This window comes from Onychostoma macrolepis, chromosome 17 (assembly GCF_012432095.1).
Source record: "Onychostoma macrolepis isolate SWU-2019 chromosome 17, ASM1243209v1, whole genome shotgun sequence".
Classification (NCBI taxonomy): domain Eukaryota; kingdom Metazoa; phylum Chordata; class Actinopteri; order Cypriniformes; family Cyprinidae; genus Onychostoma; species Onychostoma macrolepis.
The window spans coordinates 13,315,756-13,329,410 of record NC_081171.1 but is presented as its reverse complement, the minus strand read 5'-3'; the positions used below and the strand labels follow the sequence as shown (position 1 = coordinate 13,329,410).

Here is a 13,655-nt window from a genome sequence, read left to right as displayed (position 1 = left end):
TGTCAGAGGTACACAGTCCATGAAGAGTCCAACTGTAAATCTAATGCAAAGTCAATCCAGTTTCCTTTGACATTGCTTAAAGGACATTTCATCTACTGCAGCCAATAGTGCAAAACTCCTCACTATATTTTGTATTAGACAGTAGCTATTTTTTGCTAACACGTTCAGTGTTTTATTTTGTGTTTAGATGAAACTCCTTCCTCCTTTTTATTTCCTTTTTCACAGATACAGATATTGGCACATACCAGCTCTATGAAAAAGGAGAACCAGGTATGCATCACCTTGTGTCATTATTAAATATATAATTAAAGCATTCACATTTCTTATTTCTAAAGTTTGATCATAACTTTTTTTTTTTTCATGTGTCAGATAAAACTTTCATTATATACCTTAGTCAGGGTAGTGGCATATTTAATTTTTGACAGGATTGAAAATGAGCAAAGAAGAAAAAATAACGTATATTTCAGTCTTCCGATCTGAACCACAGTATTTCTGCATAAATTTCTTTTGAATCCTAATTGAAAATCACTAAATGAAACTTCAGTGTAGGGGTGGGCGATCTGACGGTTTTATATGGTGATCGATCTTAAAGACATCAATGAGCTACTTTTCAAGTGAATCGTAGAGATCGTGATCTTTTCCGTCTTCGTAAAAATGATAAAACTATAGCTATAACTGTGACTGGCCAATTTATTTCATGCGTCTTTATAATGTGTCTTTCATGCAGGTGACGTATTTAAAAACAATTCAATGTGAGCTGATGAGCAATGTATACTTGGGGGTTCAAGAGTGCATAAACGCTCAAATATACACAAAAAGATGTGAAAATGTCTGTCTTGGTAAGTATTTACGTAAAGACAGTCCGTCATGTCTTAAATGAACGTAAACAGCTGGGAAGGAAATCGGACGTGTGTCAGTGTATTAGATCCATGCACTCAGTCTTAAAGAGACAGCAGCCTAATAAACCTACTGCTGTCTGTGTCATTAAAGTTAATCAAACAAAAAAGACAGAAAAAATCACTCACTGCTCTTGACTGAATTCGCTTTATAACTTTATTAAAGATCAATGTATATTTTAGTTAGTTAAACTTTAAGGCTTTAAAGACCCTCTTTACAACAGATTGTTTCATGCAATGCTGTTTTTTTTTTTTTTTTTTTAATTGTGCAAGTCATAGGCTTGTTCCTAGATATTCCTGGATATCAAAAAATTGGGAAGATGTGGATCATGATTGTGTGTTATAACTAAGATAATGATATTTTGGGAAGATCGGTCACCCCTACTTCAGTGTAATTTACTCGTGTGATTGTTACTCAACACCAGACACACATTGAATCTTCGCTCACAAAACTCAACAGAATTGTAACACCCATCGTTCACAAAGTTCTACAAATCTCCTTTTTAATCAGTTTTTTTAAATTGAGTATTTGATTTAATTATACTTTTAGCTACCAAAAAGCATGCAATACTATCAGCTATACTTCAGTATTAACATTTTTAATATTTGCCCCTATAAAATAAGCTTAGCAAAAGCCTGCAGTCACGTGTCTGCCTTCTCATCACTGTTACAGATGTTCTCTAAATGCTTCTGGGCAAATGAAGTGCCACCAGGTTTCTTGATGAAGTTTTTTAACATGTCGCAGATTAAATATTTAATAATCCAGACCCCTCATGAGAGGACACAGCCGGCTCTGAAACGTGAAAAGCTCATTGATTTAAACAATAACAAAATTATGTTATTCATTTGTAATACTTCAGTCTTGAGACTTAAAAGGTTTTGTTTGTTCTGTCGTTTTATCTATGAAAAACTCTTATTATCTGAGTAAACACAAATGCTTTGATGTCCTAAAGACCTTCAGATGGTTAAAGTCTCATTGATTTGAAGAATTTGAAGAATTGAGGGGAAAGTAATAATGCAGTGTTAGTTTATTTCTCATACCTACTGTTTATTAATAACGGATCAAAGTCTTAATGTTAAATCTGTAAAAACAGCATACAGACATCATTAATAAAAATAATTTTTTAGCGTGTGTTCATGATTGTAATGAAATCATTACATTATAATATTGATTTATGACTCACCTGATTTATAACTGAGCTGTTGTGTGTAGTTTATACATTATAGAGCTGCACTATAAAATTGAATATTTCCAGAAATTGAGGTTGTTTGATTGCAGTACCTGCTGTTTCTCACGGCCTCCAGCAGAGGGCGAAGGAGACCCATGCTTCTATGAGGAAGGGGGCTCTTTCCACCCCTCTATCCCGTAGCAGATGTGTGTGTCTGGGGCAGGCAGGGGCAGAATGCCCCTTATCTGATTAGCAGCAGTAATCCTGGAGCTGTCCAGCAGGTCCAGGCCTCCAGCAGAGAGAGGCAGGGCTCCTGTAGAGCAAGGCAGGGAAGGGGGCCGTCTGGCTGGGCTGCTGAGGGTTGGAGATCTGGGACTCTGGGGTGAGATGGGGCTTAAGGTATGGTACTATAGCACAGTGGAGAGAGAGCGTGCTGACAAAGTAGGAGTTTGGTCTTGCCCTCAGTCATTTCCGTCTGTCGGCATACCTGTCCCTCTCACTGTATGAGTCACTGTTTTTCTCTTTCTGACAAACACGCACATTGGGGCGAGATGACAACTGAGTGACCATATGCTGAGAAAGACACTTGAGGGTGTGTTTACACACACATGGGTGTTGCTTAAACTATGGGCACTTTTACATGCCAGGGATTTTTTTTTTTTTCTTGTTACTTAAAAAATTTATCTGAAATATCTTACCATTCCTTCATTTGTTTTGCTACTTTCTTTTTGTTTTTATTTACAGATTTTATAGTTTTAACCTAACCCAGAGACAGACTTTCCATCTTAACGAAAATTCATAGTAAAAATATACTATTACATGTTAAATACTATAATAATCCAAAAAAAAAAAAAAAAAAGCACACAAACCATTTTAATATCATTGTGTGAAAAAGCTTTAACCCAAATTTAGTTTTAAACATTTTACTAACCAAAAAAACCAAATCATTAGATGACTAATGAAAAGAAAAATTATAATAATGCTTTTAAACATTTTACAAATGTCCTGCAATTAAGATGTAATTTTCATTATAACAGACAGTTCTGCCACTAAAGTTTTATTAAAAATGATACTTGATTGCCAAGTAGACAAAAGTGTCAGTTGAGAGCAATAAGGAGCCATCAAGGAAAATGTAATTTATGTTAAATAAGAGTACTTTAATTGTGTGTTGTTTCCAGTAAAAGTGTTATTTTCTCAAATTGTGCAAAAGTGTGAAAATATTATTTAATTATGTGTAATTTAGTGTCTCAGCTAGCATTAGCAGGACAAAGGAGTCTGCATTTTATTAAAAAAAATATTTGAAATGTGATGGAAATGACACTGGTGGAAGTGAGTTCATGAGTTTCTGTGCTTCTGTGATGTATTCGTTGTTGGATATTGTTAGTATGGACAAATTAAGCAGGTTAGCATGTGAAAAGTATGTTTTAATTGAGTTTACTTTCTCCCCAAAGACAAAACATCTACATATGCATATGCAACTCACTTTTGTATCCTTTTCTAAAGATTAAAAGAAATCATTAAAATATATATTTTTTTTCTTCTTTGTGCAGCCTCTTCTACAGATCAGCATTACTACAATGAGAAACAGCAGTTTGTAGACAGTAAGTAATCCATCATCAAACAATTAACCTTCGTGTCAGTGATCATATTAGCTCATTATTTAAGAACATTGTTTTGCATGTTACTGAAGCAACACTCATCCGATTCCTAATTTAAATTGTGCTTCAGATGCCTTGGAAATGAAGTGCCCCATTAGTGCAAATCTGACAAATATTAAACATCACTCCATTTTCCCTCCACTTCTTTAACCCTCATGAGCCTGACGCAACATTAATGAATAAGAAAGGAATGAAAAAACACTGCATAAGGCTGCAAGTCACGATGATGGAAAATGTGATGTGATGGATTTATCAAGCTTTTGCACAGGAAATGTATATTTATAGCAATTCTCCAGACCTCATTAAGGTCTTCAACAGCCGGCCCTTACAAAAAGTGTTTTGTATGGTACAGTGTTGTATTGAATGATAACTGCTGTGTGTCCATGTACCATGAATCTCTAAAAGTACGATGAAGAATACAGTGATGTTACCATGGTATGTCCAAAAAAAAAATTTTTTTTTGATGTTGAATGTTTTGACCAGACATTTTCTCTGGCTTCACATTTAACCATTGAACAATTACAGCGTTTTTCTTTGCTTTTTAGTTTTTGTATTTGTTTTAAGACAAGTACAGCTTCATTCTGCCCCTTTTAATGTAGATTATTATAGGACTGACTCTCTTTTTCAGTTAAGTTATGATGTTGTCAGATGTTCATTGCCAGTATGGCCAGTGTCTTCCCACTGTAATGCCCAGTTACCTCCTACCCACTCACCCTGCTGGTGGGGTAACTCCCGTCGCCCTCGAGAGAAACACAAACACCCTTATCAGGAGACACAGACCCGTCCCCCTCTCGCCCCCATCCTACTCGTCTCCCACCCTCTCTCATTCATTTGCATTCATTTATTTCTGCATCCTCTTACTCCTAAAAGGCAGGAGATGTTTCTTAATGGTGTAGGAATAATAATAATAAAAAACTGATTGGATTTGATTGCGGAATCTTTAAGAAAACAAATAACAGACCTCCTCCATTTCCGTGGGTCCCTGTCCCGGATGAACGTATTAATGCATAAATGCAAACGCATACTCACAGATTGAACTCAGCCGAGAATTCTATTAACGTTTCTTTCTCTTTTTTTTTTCCCTTCGCTGGTTTGCTCCAGAGGGAAACAGGGACTGAGATCTAAGCGGAAATTTGGGGGGCTTTGTGAGCGGAACGAGGCATTTTGGAGTGCCGTATTTAATGTGTTTAATATGTTATGGTAACTTTGAGTTCTTCCCTCGGGTGACTGTGCTAACTCAGGGAGCGCTGATTGAATGAGACTGCGGCGTTACACAGAATTTAGCCTCTGTTGCGCTATTAGTTAATATTACGCTTTTAAATCCGTTCTGTCTACAACGTGAAAGTAAATATTTTAGCTAATGAAAACAGAGAAATGTTTTAAACATTAAAAGAAAGAGGAAGCTTTATCTATGCTTTGCTTTGTATATTCAGGGAAAATGTTTATTTTGGACTTTTATGTGTAAGAAATACAGAGTTTGCTTTAAAAAAGGACTAAATTTTGCATAAAACTTGAATCCAAATGGGATTTTTTTTTAGCTTATTTAATTAAATATTTTACAGTGTATATAAGTATGTACAAAATGTTCAAAATAGACGTTTTAACAATGTTAATAAAATTTGATTTTTTTATTTTAATTAAGTCTTAAAATATAAAAATCCACCATTTTTTTTTTACTTACTATATATTAATATTAATAGTTTAGACCGGGTCAAATGAAGATAAAGCTTAAAAGACATTTGAAAATGATTAGTTAGAGTTATCCTTCAACTTGAAGCCAAATGGGATAAGAATTGCTGAACTTTTTCACATTCACTTATTTTCCTGTTCATTCCTGTTTGTATTATGTCCCATGTGTTTGGATCCAAATCATCATCAGGATTGAATTGAGTGGATTTATTTCTTGAGCTGTCAGCTCAGATTCATTTGTAGAGTGACCTCAGGTGGAGCTGTATTTCAGGGTCAATCCTCTTCGCCCCTAAAAACCCACAAACACAAAAACACATTCTTTTGGCTATCTTTTATTGCTTCTTTCTGGCCGCAGATGACGTTGCATTTCATACCCATGTCCTTGTCCTCTCTTTCTGTCACTCAGGTCGGGGTTACCCATGGTTCCTTAGTAACCGTCGCCCGGAGAAGCTGCGTGATGCCCTAAAGGAACTAGAGGTATTTGTTTACATTTCCTGCAGTCCGATTAACAAATAGGAGCATTCTCTGTCTCTCCCTCCTTTCATAAGGAAGGAGAAAATCCCCCCGACCTCTCTCGCTCGCTCGCTCTCTCTCAGCACCTGTGTGGGTGCCTCTCTGTCATCGTGGGGGATATTTGAGGGGGATGATTGGGACTGTGAGCTGGCTCTCTCTCTCTGCCTCTGGCTCTCTCACACAAACCTAGCTTTGTTCAGTCCGACTCGGGCTCATTTTTGCTGCCTCTCCATATCTGAAACTGGAAACATCCTTCTAAACCTGACCCTGAAAATGCTCAGACGGCATCCACTCATTCCTACTACACATTCTCTGTCTCTCTTTCTCTCAGGAGCTGCTGCAGTCATGCCCGGTCATGAGTGTCAGATGGAGAAGCAAACAGTGCTGTCAGGTACCTTACCCAGCATGCACCAGTACCCAGCAGGCATCAGGCCTTCTTGGCATGAGTTGGCTTGTGTAGCAGAGGTCAGGCAATGAGCATATGCAGGCTGTTTGTGTCAAATACTCTTGGGGAATTTATCTCTGGGATCAAAAAGATTCCCTTCCCAAGCACATCACTGTAGCCCAGCGGTTTTCCATTCAGTTTGGATGGATTCTTCAGCCACGTGCGCGCACATTTTCGGCACCTAAAGTGCTTGATTTCGGCTGTTTTAAAAGGTCAGGCAGACCAAACCTTGTTCATTTTTTTTTTTTTTGGTGGTCAGAGATGGTTTTTCCCGCACAGCAGCAGAGTCTGATTGGAAGCGGTGACCTTTATCGCCTGTTGACATGATATAGAGATGAAATTCCCCCTTATTTCAGTCAAAATGTTATCAGCCAGCAATTTTTAAAGGGATATTTCACCTAAAAATGAAAAACTTGCCATCATTTACTTTCATGTCATTCCAATCCTGTTTGATTTAATTTCTTCTGTGGAACACAAAAGAAGATATGTTTCAGCTGTTTTTGTCCATATTATGGAAAGTTACCGGGACATTGAGCTGACCTTAAAAGTAGTGCTGTAGATTGTTTATAATTAATTGCGGATTTCTATAGTTAATCACAGTTTAAAATTGTAATCATAATTGTAATCATAATTTTTTTCTGGAGATAAAATGAGTAATTTCTCTGTAAAAAAAAAAAAAAGAAAAAAAAGTTGAGTGAACTTAAAAAAAACAAACATTTTTTTACCAGCTTCAGCAGATTTTTGAGTTTGCTCAACTTATTTTTGTGGGAGATTCTCAAATTTTTGTTGTATAAACTTAAAACGACAAGTTGAGAAAACTCAAAAATCTGCTGAAGCTGGGGCCTGTTCCATAAAACAAGTTTACCAAATAAGCCAGGCTTATTTCAGTAATTCTGATTTATTTTCACTTGATTTGGTTTCTGAAAGCAAAATTACCATAGCTCAAGCTCAGTCACTGTGGCAACTTATGCTGGCAAACTAACCTGGTCAGGAGCAGGCTGTCCGGCTAAGCTGAGCTCCTCTAACACTGACCAATAGGAACACATTGATATTACCACTGACTCTCTCACATACAATTAGTTGACTTTATTATTTGTCCAAAAATAAAAGTATATAGAAAATACACCTTAAATAATCAAATAAATAAAAAAATAGGCTACAACCAACTGTATTTAATGTATTGTGCCCAAAATAGGCTAATGACATTTTAACATAGTTGCTACTTGCGCATTTAGTTGATCAGCAGTTTCTAGCCATGCAGCCTTTCTCTCTGAATGTATGACAGCTGCACCTTTTATGGTTATTAGAACATTAAAACATTGCAATCTAAAATGGCTCTTTAAAGCATTAAAAACACTAAATCAAAAGTTAAAATCACTGAATTAAAAATTTAAATAAATAATAGAAATCAGACTACATTTTAACTGATAAGAGGAACACAACATTTAACTCATTTGAGCTAGTATGGCTGTATTAGCCATTTTACATTTGATTTACAGTTACTGCTATCATAAAAATACACTTATAAGTAGGATTAAAATTCTATGTGTCACATTTAATGTCCAACAACAAATATTTTAGCAGAATGTATATTGCATTCTGAATTCTTGCGCTATTATCCTATTCTGCTCCATCTGTGTAGCGCGCATGCGCGCAGCAGCGCTCGTTCACTCACGTAAGCCTCGCCCACTCCTGACAGCAAAATGGATATATTTGCATGACTTTCTAACATTTACAGATGAAAAATATACCTGTGACGTGTCAGTTATACACTGAGGAAAACATAACGTCTCAAATGCATTAAACAACACAAACATTCGCTGTTTGCCATGGTGGATCGATCTGATCCATGATCGACATTAAGGGCTGCTTAAGAATAAGCGTGCACATCAAATTATCCTGACTCATTGAACCTGGATCGAATTAGTGAGATTGCGTGAACTTAAATTGTCGTTTATGAAACCGCTTTAGTCCCGATTGATTTGTTAGGTTATTTCAAGTCCGGTTTTGGACTTTAATCCCCGCTTTTCTTAGCGTCTTTTATGGAACAGGCCCCTGGTTGCCTTAATTTTAAGTTGGCTCAACTTTTTTTTTTTTTTTTTACAGTGTAGAGCCATTATAGTATTATTTGAAATACTACATCAAATATGGTGTCCAAACTTCTAATGCACCAATTATTGGTTCTTCATTGATGTTTGAAGTTTGTGTCACCATATTTTATATAGTTTTGTGTGCATGCGTTGATCAGTGTTTTGATTTGGAGCTTGAAATTTTTGACTTTCATAATGTTGATCCAAACAACTGAAACTTCCTTTAAGATATCTTCTTTCGTGTTCCACAGAAGAAAGTACGTTTTGGCAGAATATGAACCAATATTCATTTGTCTGTGTGAACAGTTACTTTGAATGTAATTTTCTGGATATTTATAGTCTGAAGCATTGTGACTGTGCCGTTACTGTGTGTGTGTGTAGCTGCTGTTGAGATCAGGTGTGTTGGTGACCCTTATCCTGGGCGGAGCTCAGGTCGAACGGGTGGCTATTGACAGAACGCTGGTGGGGCGACTACCAGCTGACACCATCAGCGATGGTGAGTAAAAGAACACTTGCACGCTACCCTTCCTCTCTTTTTTCTTTTCTTTCTCTCCTCTTCTTGTCTCTTCCCCTCTCTTTGCAGTTTCACTCACTGCTCATTTTCCCAGCATGGGCCTGGGCGGCATGCACACCCACAGGTCACAAACGCCAGTCCCTTCTGTTTCTTCCTCTTCCGTTACTCCCAAAGCAAGTTCGAAAGGCATGGACACAAGCACACACACACACGTACATGTCGAGGTTCCTCCTGAATCTCAGGGGAATTTGGCATGCCTCCTTGTCTTATTTCTGGTTTGTGAAATTGGACACTATCCCAAATCTGCTAATTATTTTCTCATATCATGTATTGTTTAGAGCTTATATGGCTAATGCTCTCTGTGCCAGGTCTCTAGATACCTGACAAACCTCTCTCGCTCTCTTTCTCTCTCTCACTCTGTCAGCCCACCCCTTCCCTTTTCCTAGTAGCCCCCCATAGAGTGCCATTCAGGCCCCCAGAGCCCCTAATTACCAGAGTAATTATGTGTGTGTGTGTGTGTGTGTGAGAGAGAGAGAGAGAGAGAGAGAGTGTGTAAGGGTGGGGGTGCCAGGAGGGCTTCTGCATCTGTCACTTATTCAGTTAGTTTCACACATGCAGTCAGACCTGTTCTGGCCATGATGAAGTTACTTTGTGAGTGCTGTAGTACAAAGAGAGAAATCAGAAACTTTGATTGGCTTTTGGTTGTGAAGAACACACATTTCTGACCCACAAATGATCTGTACTGCATCTATAGCTGTTACTACAGTCACAGGTTAAGATGTTTTAAGATGTATATGGACAACCAAACAATGACACGAGAGGTGTTTGGGAATATTTGTATAGTATAAGAAACTCCTACAGTGGTTTTAGGTAAAATCTATCTTGGTACTGAGATGTCCAAAACATAATGACCTAAATTTAAGAACCAAAATACCCGCCATCATCAAATATTGTATTATATTTTTTCTAGAAATTAATATCACTGCTTGTAAGCGTTTTAGACAGTGCTGTAAACATGTTTTAAAGGAATGGAGTATTAACTAACTAAGCAGATTTAGAGGAATTTATCGATTTATTCTGGTTTAACCCTCTGCTCACATGTTCCAAAACCTGTTTACTAGCCCCTGGACACAAATTTGGAATTTTTTTTTTAAAGGATTATCACGGAATCTTCCCCTTAATTTGGCCATGATTATTGAGCACTAATACATTAGTATGTTTTGTGGAATTTTTGTAATCTTTTAAAAGCATGCTGAGTATTCCATGTTTTTTTGTTTTTTTTTCCAAAGGGAAAACATGTCATTTAAATAGTAAGTTTTAATTTGGTAGAGTGTATCATTTACATTTAGCTTTTCCAAATCACTCTAGAGCCTCTTAAAGTGGCTAAACTAAAAACTATGGTTTAAGCTTTTGGTTTAAGCTTTTCATTTCCAAAAATATATGACATTTTCTAATGCACAGTACATCAGCACTTTAAGTTTCATTTTTCAAAGTCTTTTGCAAATGTGCATGTTTTCTTTGTTACTGAAGACTTGCTAAGGTAAAACTTGGTAAAACGATGGTAAAATTACTGCATTTAACACGCTATTCCTTTGAAATGAGCTCCCTTTTTATGCTTGAATGTGAGATGATTCATAATTACTGCAGAAGCGCTGATATTCCGTCTCTAATTGCTGTTAAGGTTGGAAATTCCAGCCCTGAATATCATCCTCAACTAAACCTGCTTCTCTGAATGGCTTGTATTAATTTTTCTGCCGTTTAATTGGTTTCATAAACAGATTAATTTTTTAGGAAGGGAAGGTTAATTGCTAATCACAGTGTGGAGAGCTTGTCAACAGTTTCACTGCAAATGTCTCTCTTTAACATGAAAGCTGCATACCCTACAGGCTTTACAGTCTCTCTCTTTTTGACTCCTTATTAGTCTCTTAAACTACTGCCCTGACTCAAACACTTATGGAATTTATTTGTTTTGTTCATTTCTGTATTTGTGGGTCAGACTTTACCTTTGTTGTGGGGACCAAATGTCCTCATCATGAAGGTTAGATAAAGAGTAAACCACCATGAATTACAAACATATTCTGAGAGTTGTTACTTTGAGATTTGGGACAAATTTGTTCCAGTAAATTTTGGGGGACGTTATTGTTTGGAAAAAGTATCTCTAGCTATAAATGCAAAAAGCTTTTCTACAAGAGGTAAGTTAGCATTTGAATAAATCTGTAGTCAAGCTGTAGTCTCACAAGGTCATGAGTTTTGACCTTTAACCTTTCTCTGTGGTTTTCAGCGGTGATCGGCGATCGCTTCCTGCTGTTCTCGCTGATGGAGAGGAGTCAGGTGTGTCAGGTTTACCTGAACAGGAAGAACCAGAGCTCACCTGAGCTAGCACGACACATGGAGAAACTCACAGCTGCAGAGATTAAGGTAACACGCGCACACACACATACACACACACACACACACACGCATGCACATATCTTTTATGCACACATCTATTGAACACTCGCCCAAAGACATACACGCGCACACTCTTCAATGCACACGCATTAGCACATTTTAGGAGGAAAGGCAGCACAGCCTCTCCTGCTTTCAATTAAAAAGCTTTAATGAGGCTGGTCTGGCTCTTTCCACAGGGCTTTTAGCTCTAATAATTGCCTGGCTTTACTTGCTTTCTTTTACCGCTGGGACAGGTAACACTGTGATTACTGGAGCTCCTCTCTAATGCACACCTGTGGGGAACATCAGGTCCAAACATACAGCACTCCTCTCTTTATAGAGAGATCACATCCTTTATGACAGTACATCTCTATAAGCCTGACAAATGTGTTCTTCCCTCTGTCTATGTTTTTGTAATTAAGTTACAGAAACCTTCAAAAAGTTATTTTTTTCTTTAAAAGGGAAGACAGTTGGATATCATTGTGTAATGGCTGTGATACTGTAATTGTTATGCATCAAGTAAATATAAAAAAGGAAAGGAAAAAATGAAAACACAATATCATCAATTTGAGAAGCATTAACTACACAAAGCAGTTTTTCAGTGTGCTTATTACACACTGTTTTCCCACATCAAAGGTCTTGCTAGAACCGGAACAGAAGCAACCAAAATCATTTCTCTATTTAAAGATAAATTAAATTTGAAAGTGAAGATTTGCACTTACATTTATGCATTTATTTCTGCATTGACAGATGCTTTTATAAAAAAATATTTTTTTACGTTTCATTGCCCTTAAGAAAGTTTGGGGTCAGTAATATCTCTCAATTTTAAAATAAATGCTGCACTTTTGAACAAAGAATCCTAAAATGTATCATAGTTTCTACATAAAATATTAAGCAGCACAGCTGCTTTCAACATATTAATAAGAAAATTTCTTTTGGGCAAACAAAATTTAGTCTTCACAGAAAAAGAAAAAAAATTGAAAACAGTTATTTCATTTGTAACAATATTTCACAATGTTACTGTTTTTATTGTATTTTTTTAATTAAATAAATTTTATCATAAGATACTACTTTGATATTTATTCATTTTTAAAGAACATTCAAAAAATTGTAGTGTGTATATTTCATTAGTTCTTGGATATCCTGGCAATTAGACCCATGACCTTGGCGTTGCTTGCACTACGCTCTACTGTTTGAGCCAGAGGAACAGAAGATGTGCTATCTATATTGTAAGATGTGACCATTATTACCGCTCTGTAAAATTGGTCACAGCCATGCAGTTTGTCGCTAGCAGAGCAGTGGTGTAGGGGTTGGGGGGTGAGGTCAAGTCCATCTCCTCCTCTTCAGAGGAAACGAAGGTGATCGCTCCATTCTTTATTCTCCCTCCCATTCATTCTCTAGCTTTCCAAAGCAACTTGTCTAAAAAATTCATAACGGAATTTAAGAAAAAAAATCTTTATTCGTTTTCTTTTTGAAAGCATTAACCTCATTTTAATGGGCCGGAGACCAAGTGTGCGGAGATCACAATTTGGATGGGTCTGATTATGGACTAAACACAATACATAAATACATCAGGCTCTTAACACCCTCCGCACCCGAACATTATCGCATTACTGGAGCGCTTTGTTGCGACGGCAGCCTGAGTATGAAAGCAATCTCTCCTGCGGTGTGGCTGGCTCCAGCAGCATGGCTCTGATAAGGGGGGACCGTACGCACCCCAAACCCTGCCCTCCCTCCCGACACCACCCCCGCCCACCACACCCCCCCATCCCAGCCCGGCCGGCCCCATCCACTGCCTGCTCCACTGGACTAAGCTTTGAGCCTAATCCTCCAGAAAGAGGGTCTGATTATTGCTGACCAGCAAGCACAGGCAAGATGGGGAATCAAGTTTTGGGGGAGGGCAGAAAGAGACAGAGAGAGATGAATGTTATTTTCCCACAGTCTGTACTGGTTTACTTTGTTTTTGTTTATTTATTAATCTTATATAAATCATTTTCATGCTAGATGATACTTAACATTCACGATTAGTCTGTAGGGGGCAGTCTGTGAAGGTCAAGGTTAAATGATGAACAGTTTTTGTTGTCATGAACAGACTGTGGTACATTTCTAGTCCTCCCTATTGTGCACAGATAGAGTTGTTGACATAAAGAGAGACTCCGTGTTTGCTCTTTTGATAAGGCCTTTCAGAATGAAGTATATGGAAATGACTGCTATTATGTTGCATGAATAGGCACTGACTCTATAAGAGCCA

The 13,655-nt window shown here is 37.4% G+C and overlaps 1 protein-coding gene across 6 annotated transcripts in view; it reads left to right on the top strand.

Moving 5' to 3' along the window:
- Nucleotides 1-13,655, top strand: part of wdpcp (WD repeat containing planar cell polarity effector) — a 92,647-nt gene that overhangs the window by 52,849 nt on the left and 26,143 nt on the right. For 4 of the 6 annotated variants that reach the window (XM_058748462.1, XM_058748463.1, XM_058748460.1 and 1 more), the window contains 6 exons: nt 226-270; nt 3,616-3,666; nt 5,819-5,889; nt 6,257-6,316; nt 8,842-8,956; nt 11,256-11,392. In XM_058748462.1, the coding sequence (XP_058604445.1) occupies nt 226-270; nt 3,616-3,666; nt 5,819-5,889; nt 6,257-6,316; nt 8,842-8,956; nt 11,256-11,392 (479 nt within the window). The other 2 variants (XM_058748465.1, XM_058748464.1) reach the window with 2 other exon arrangements.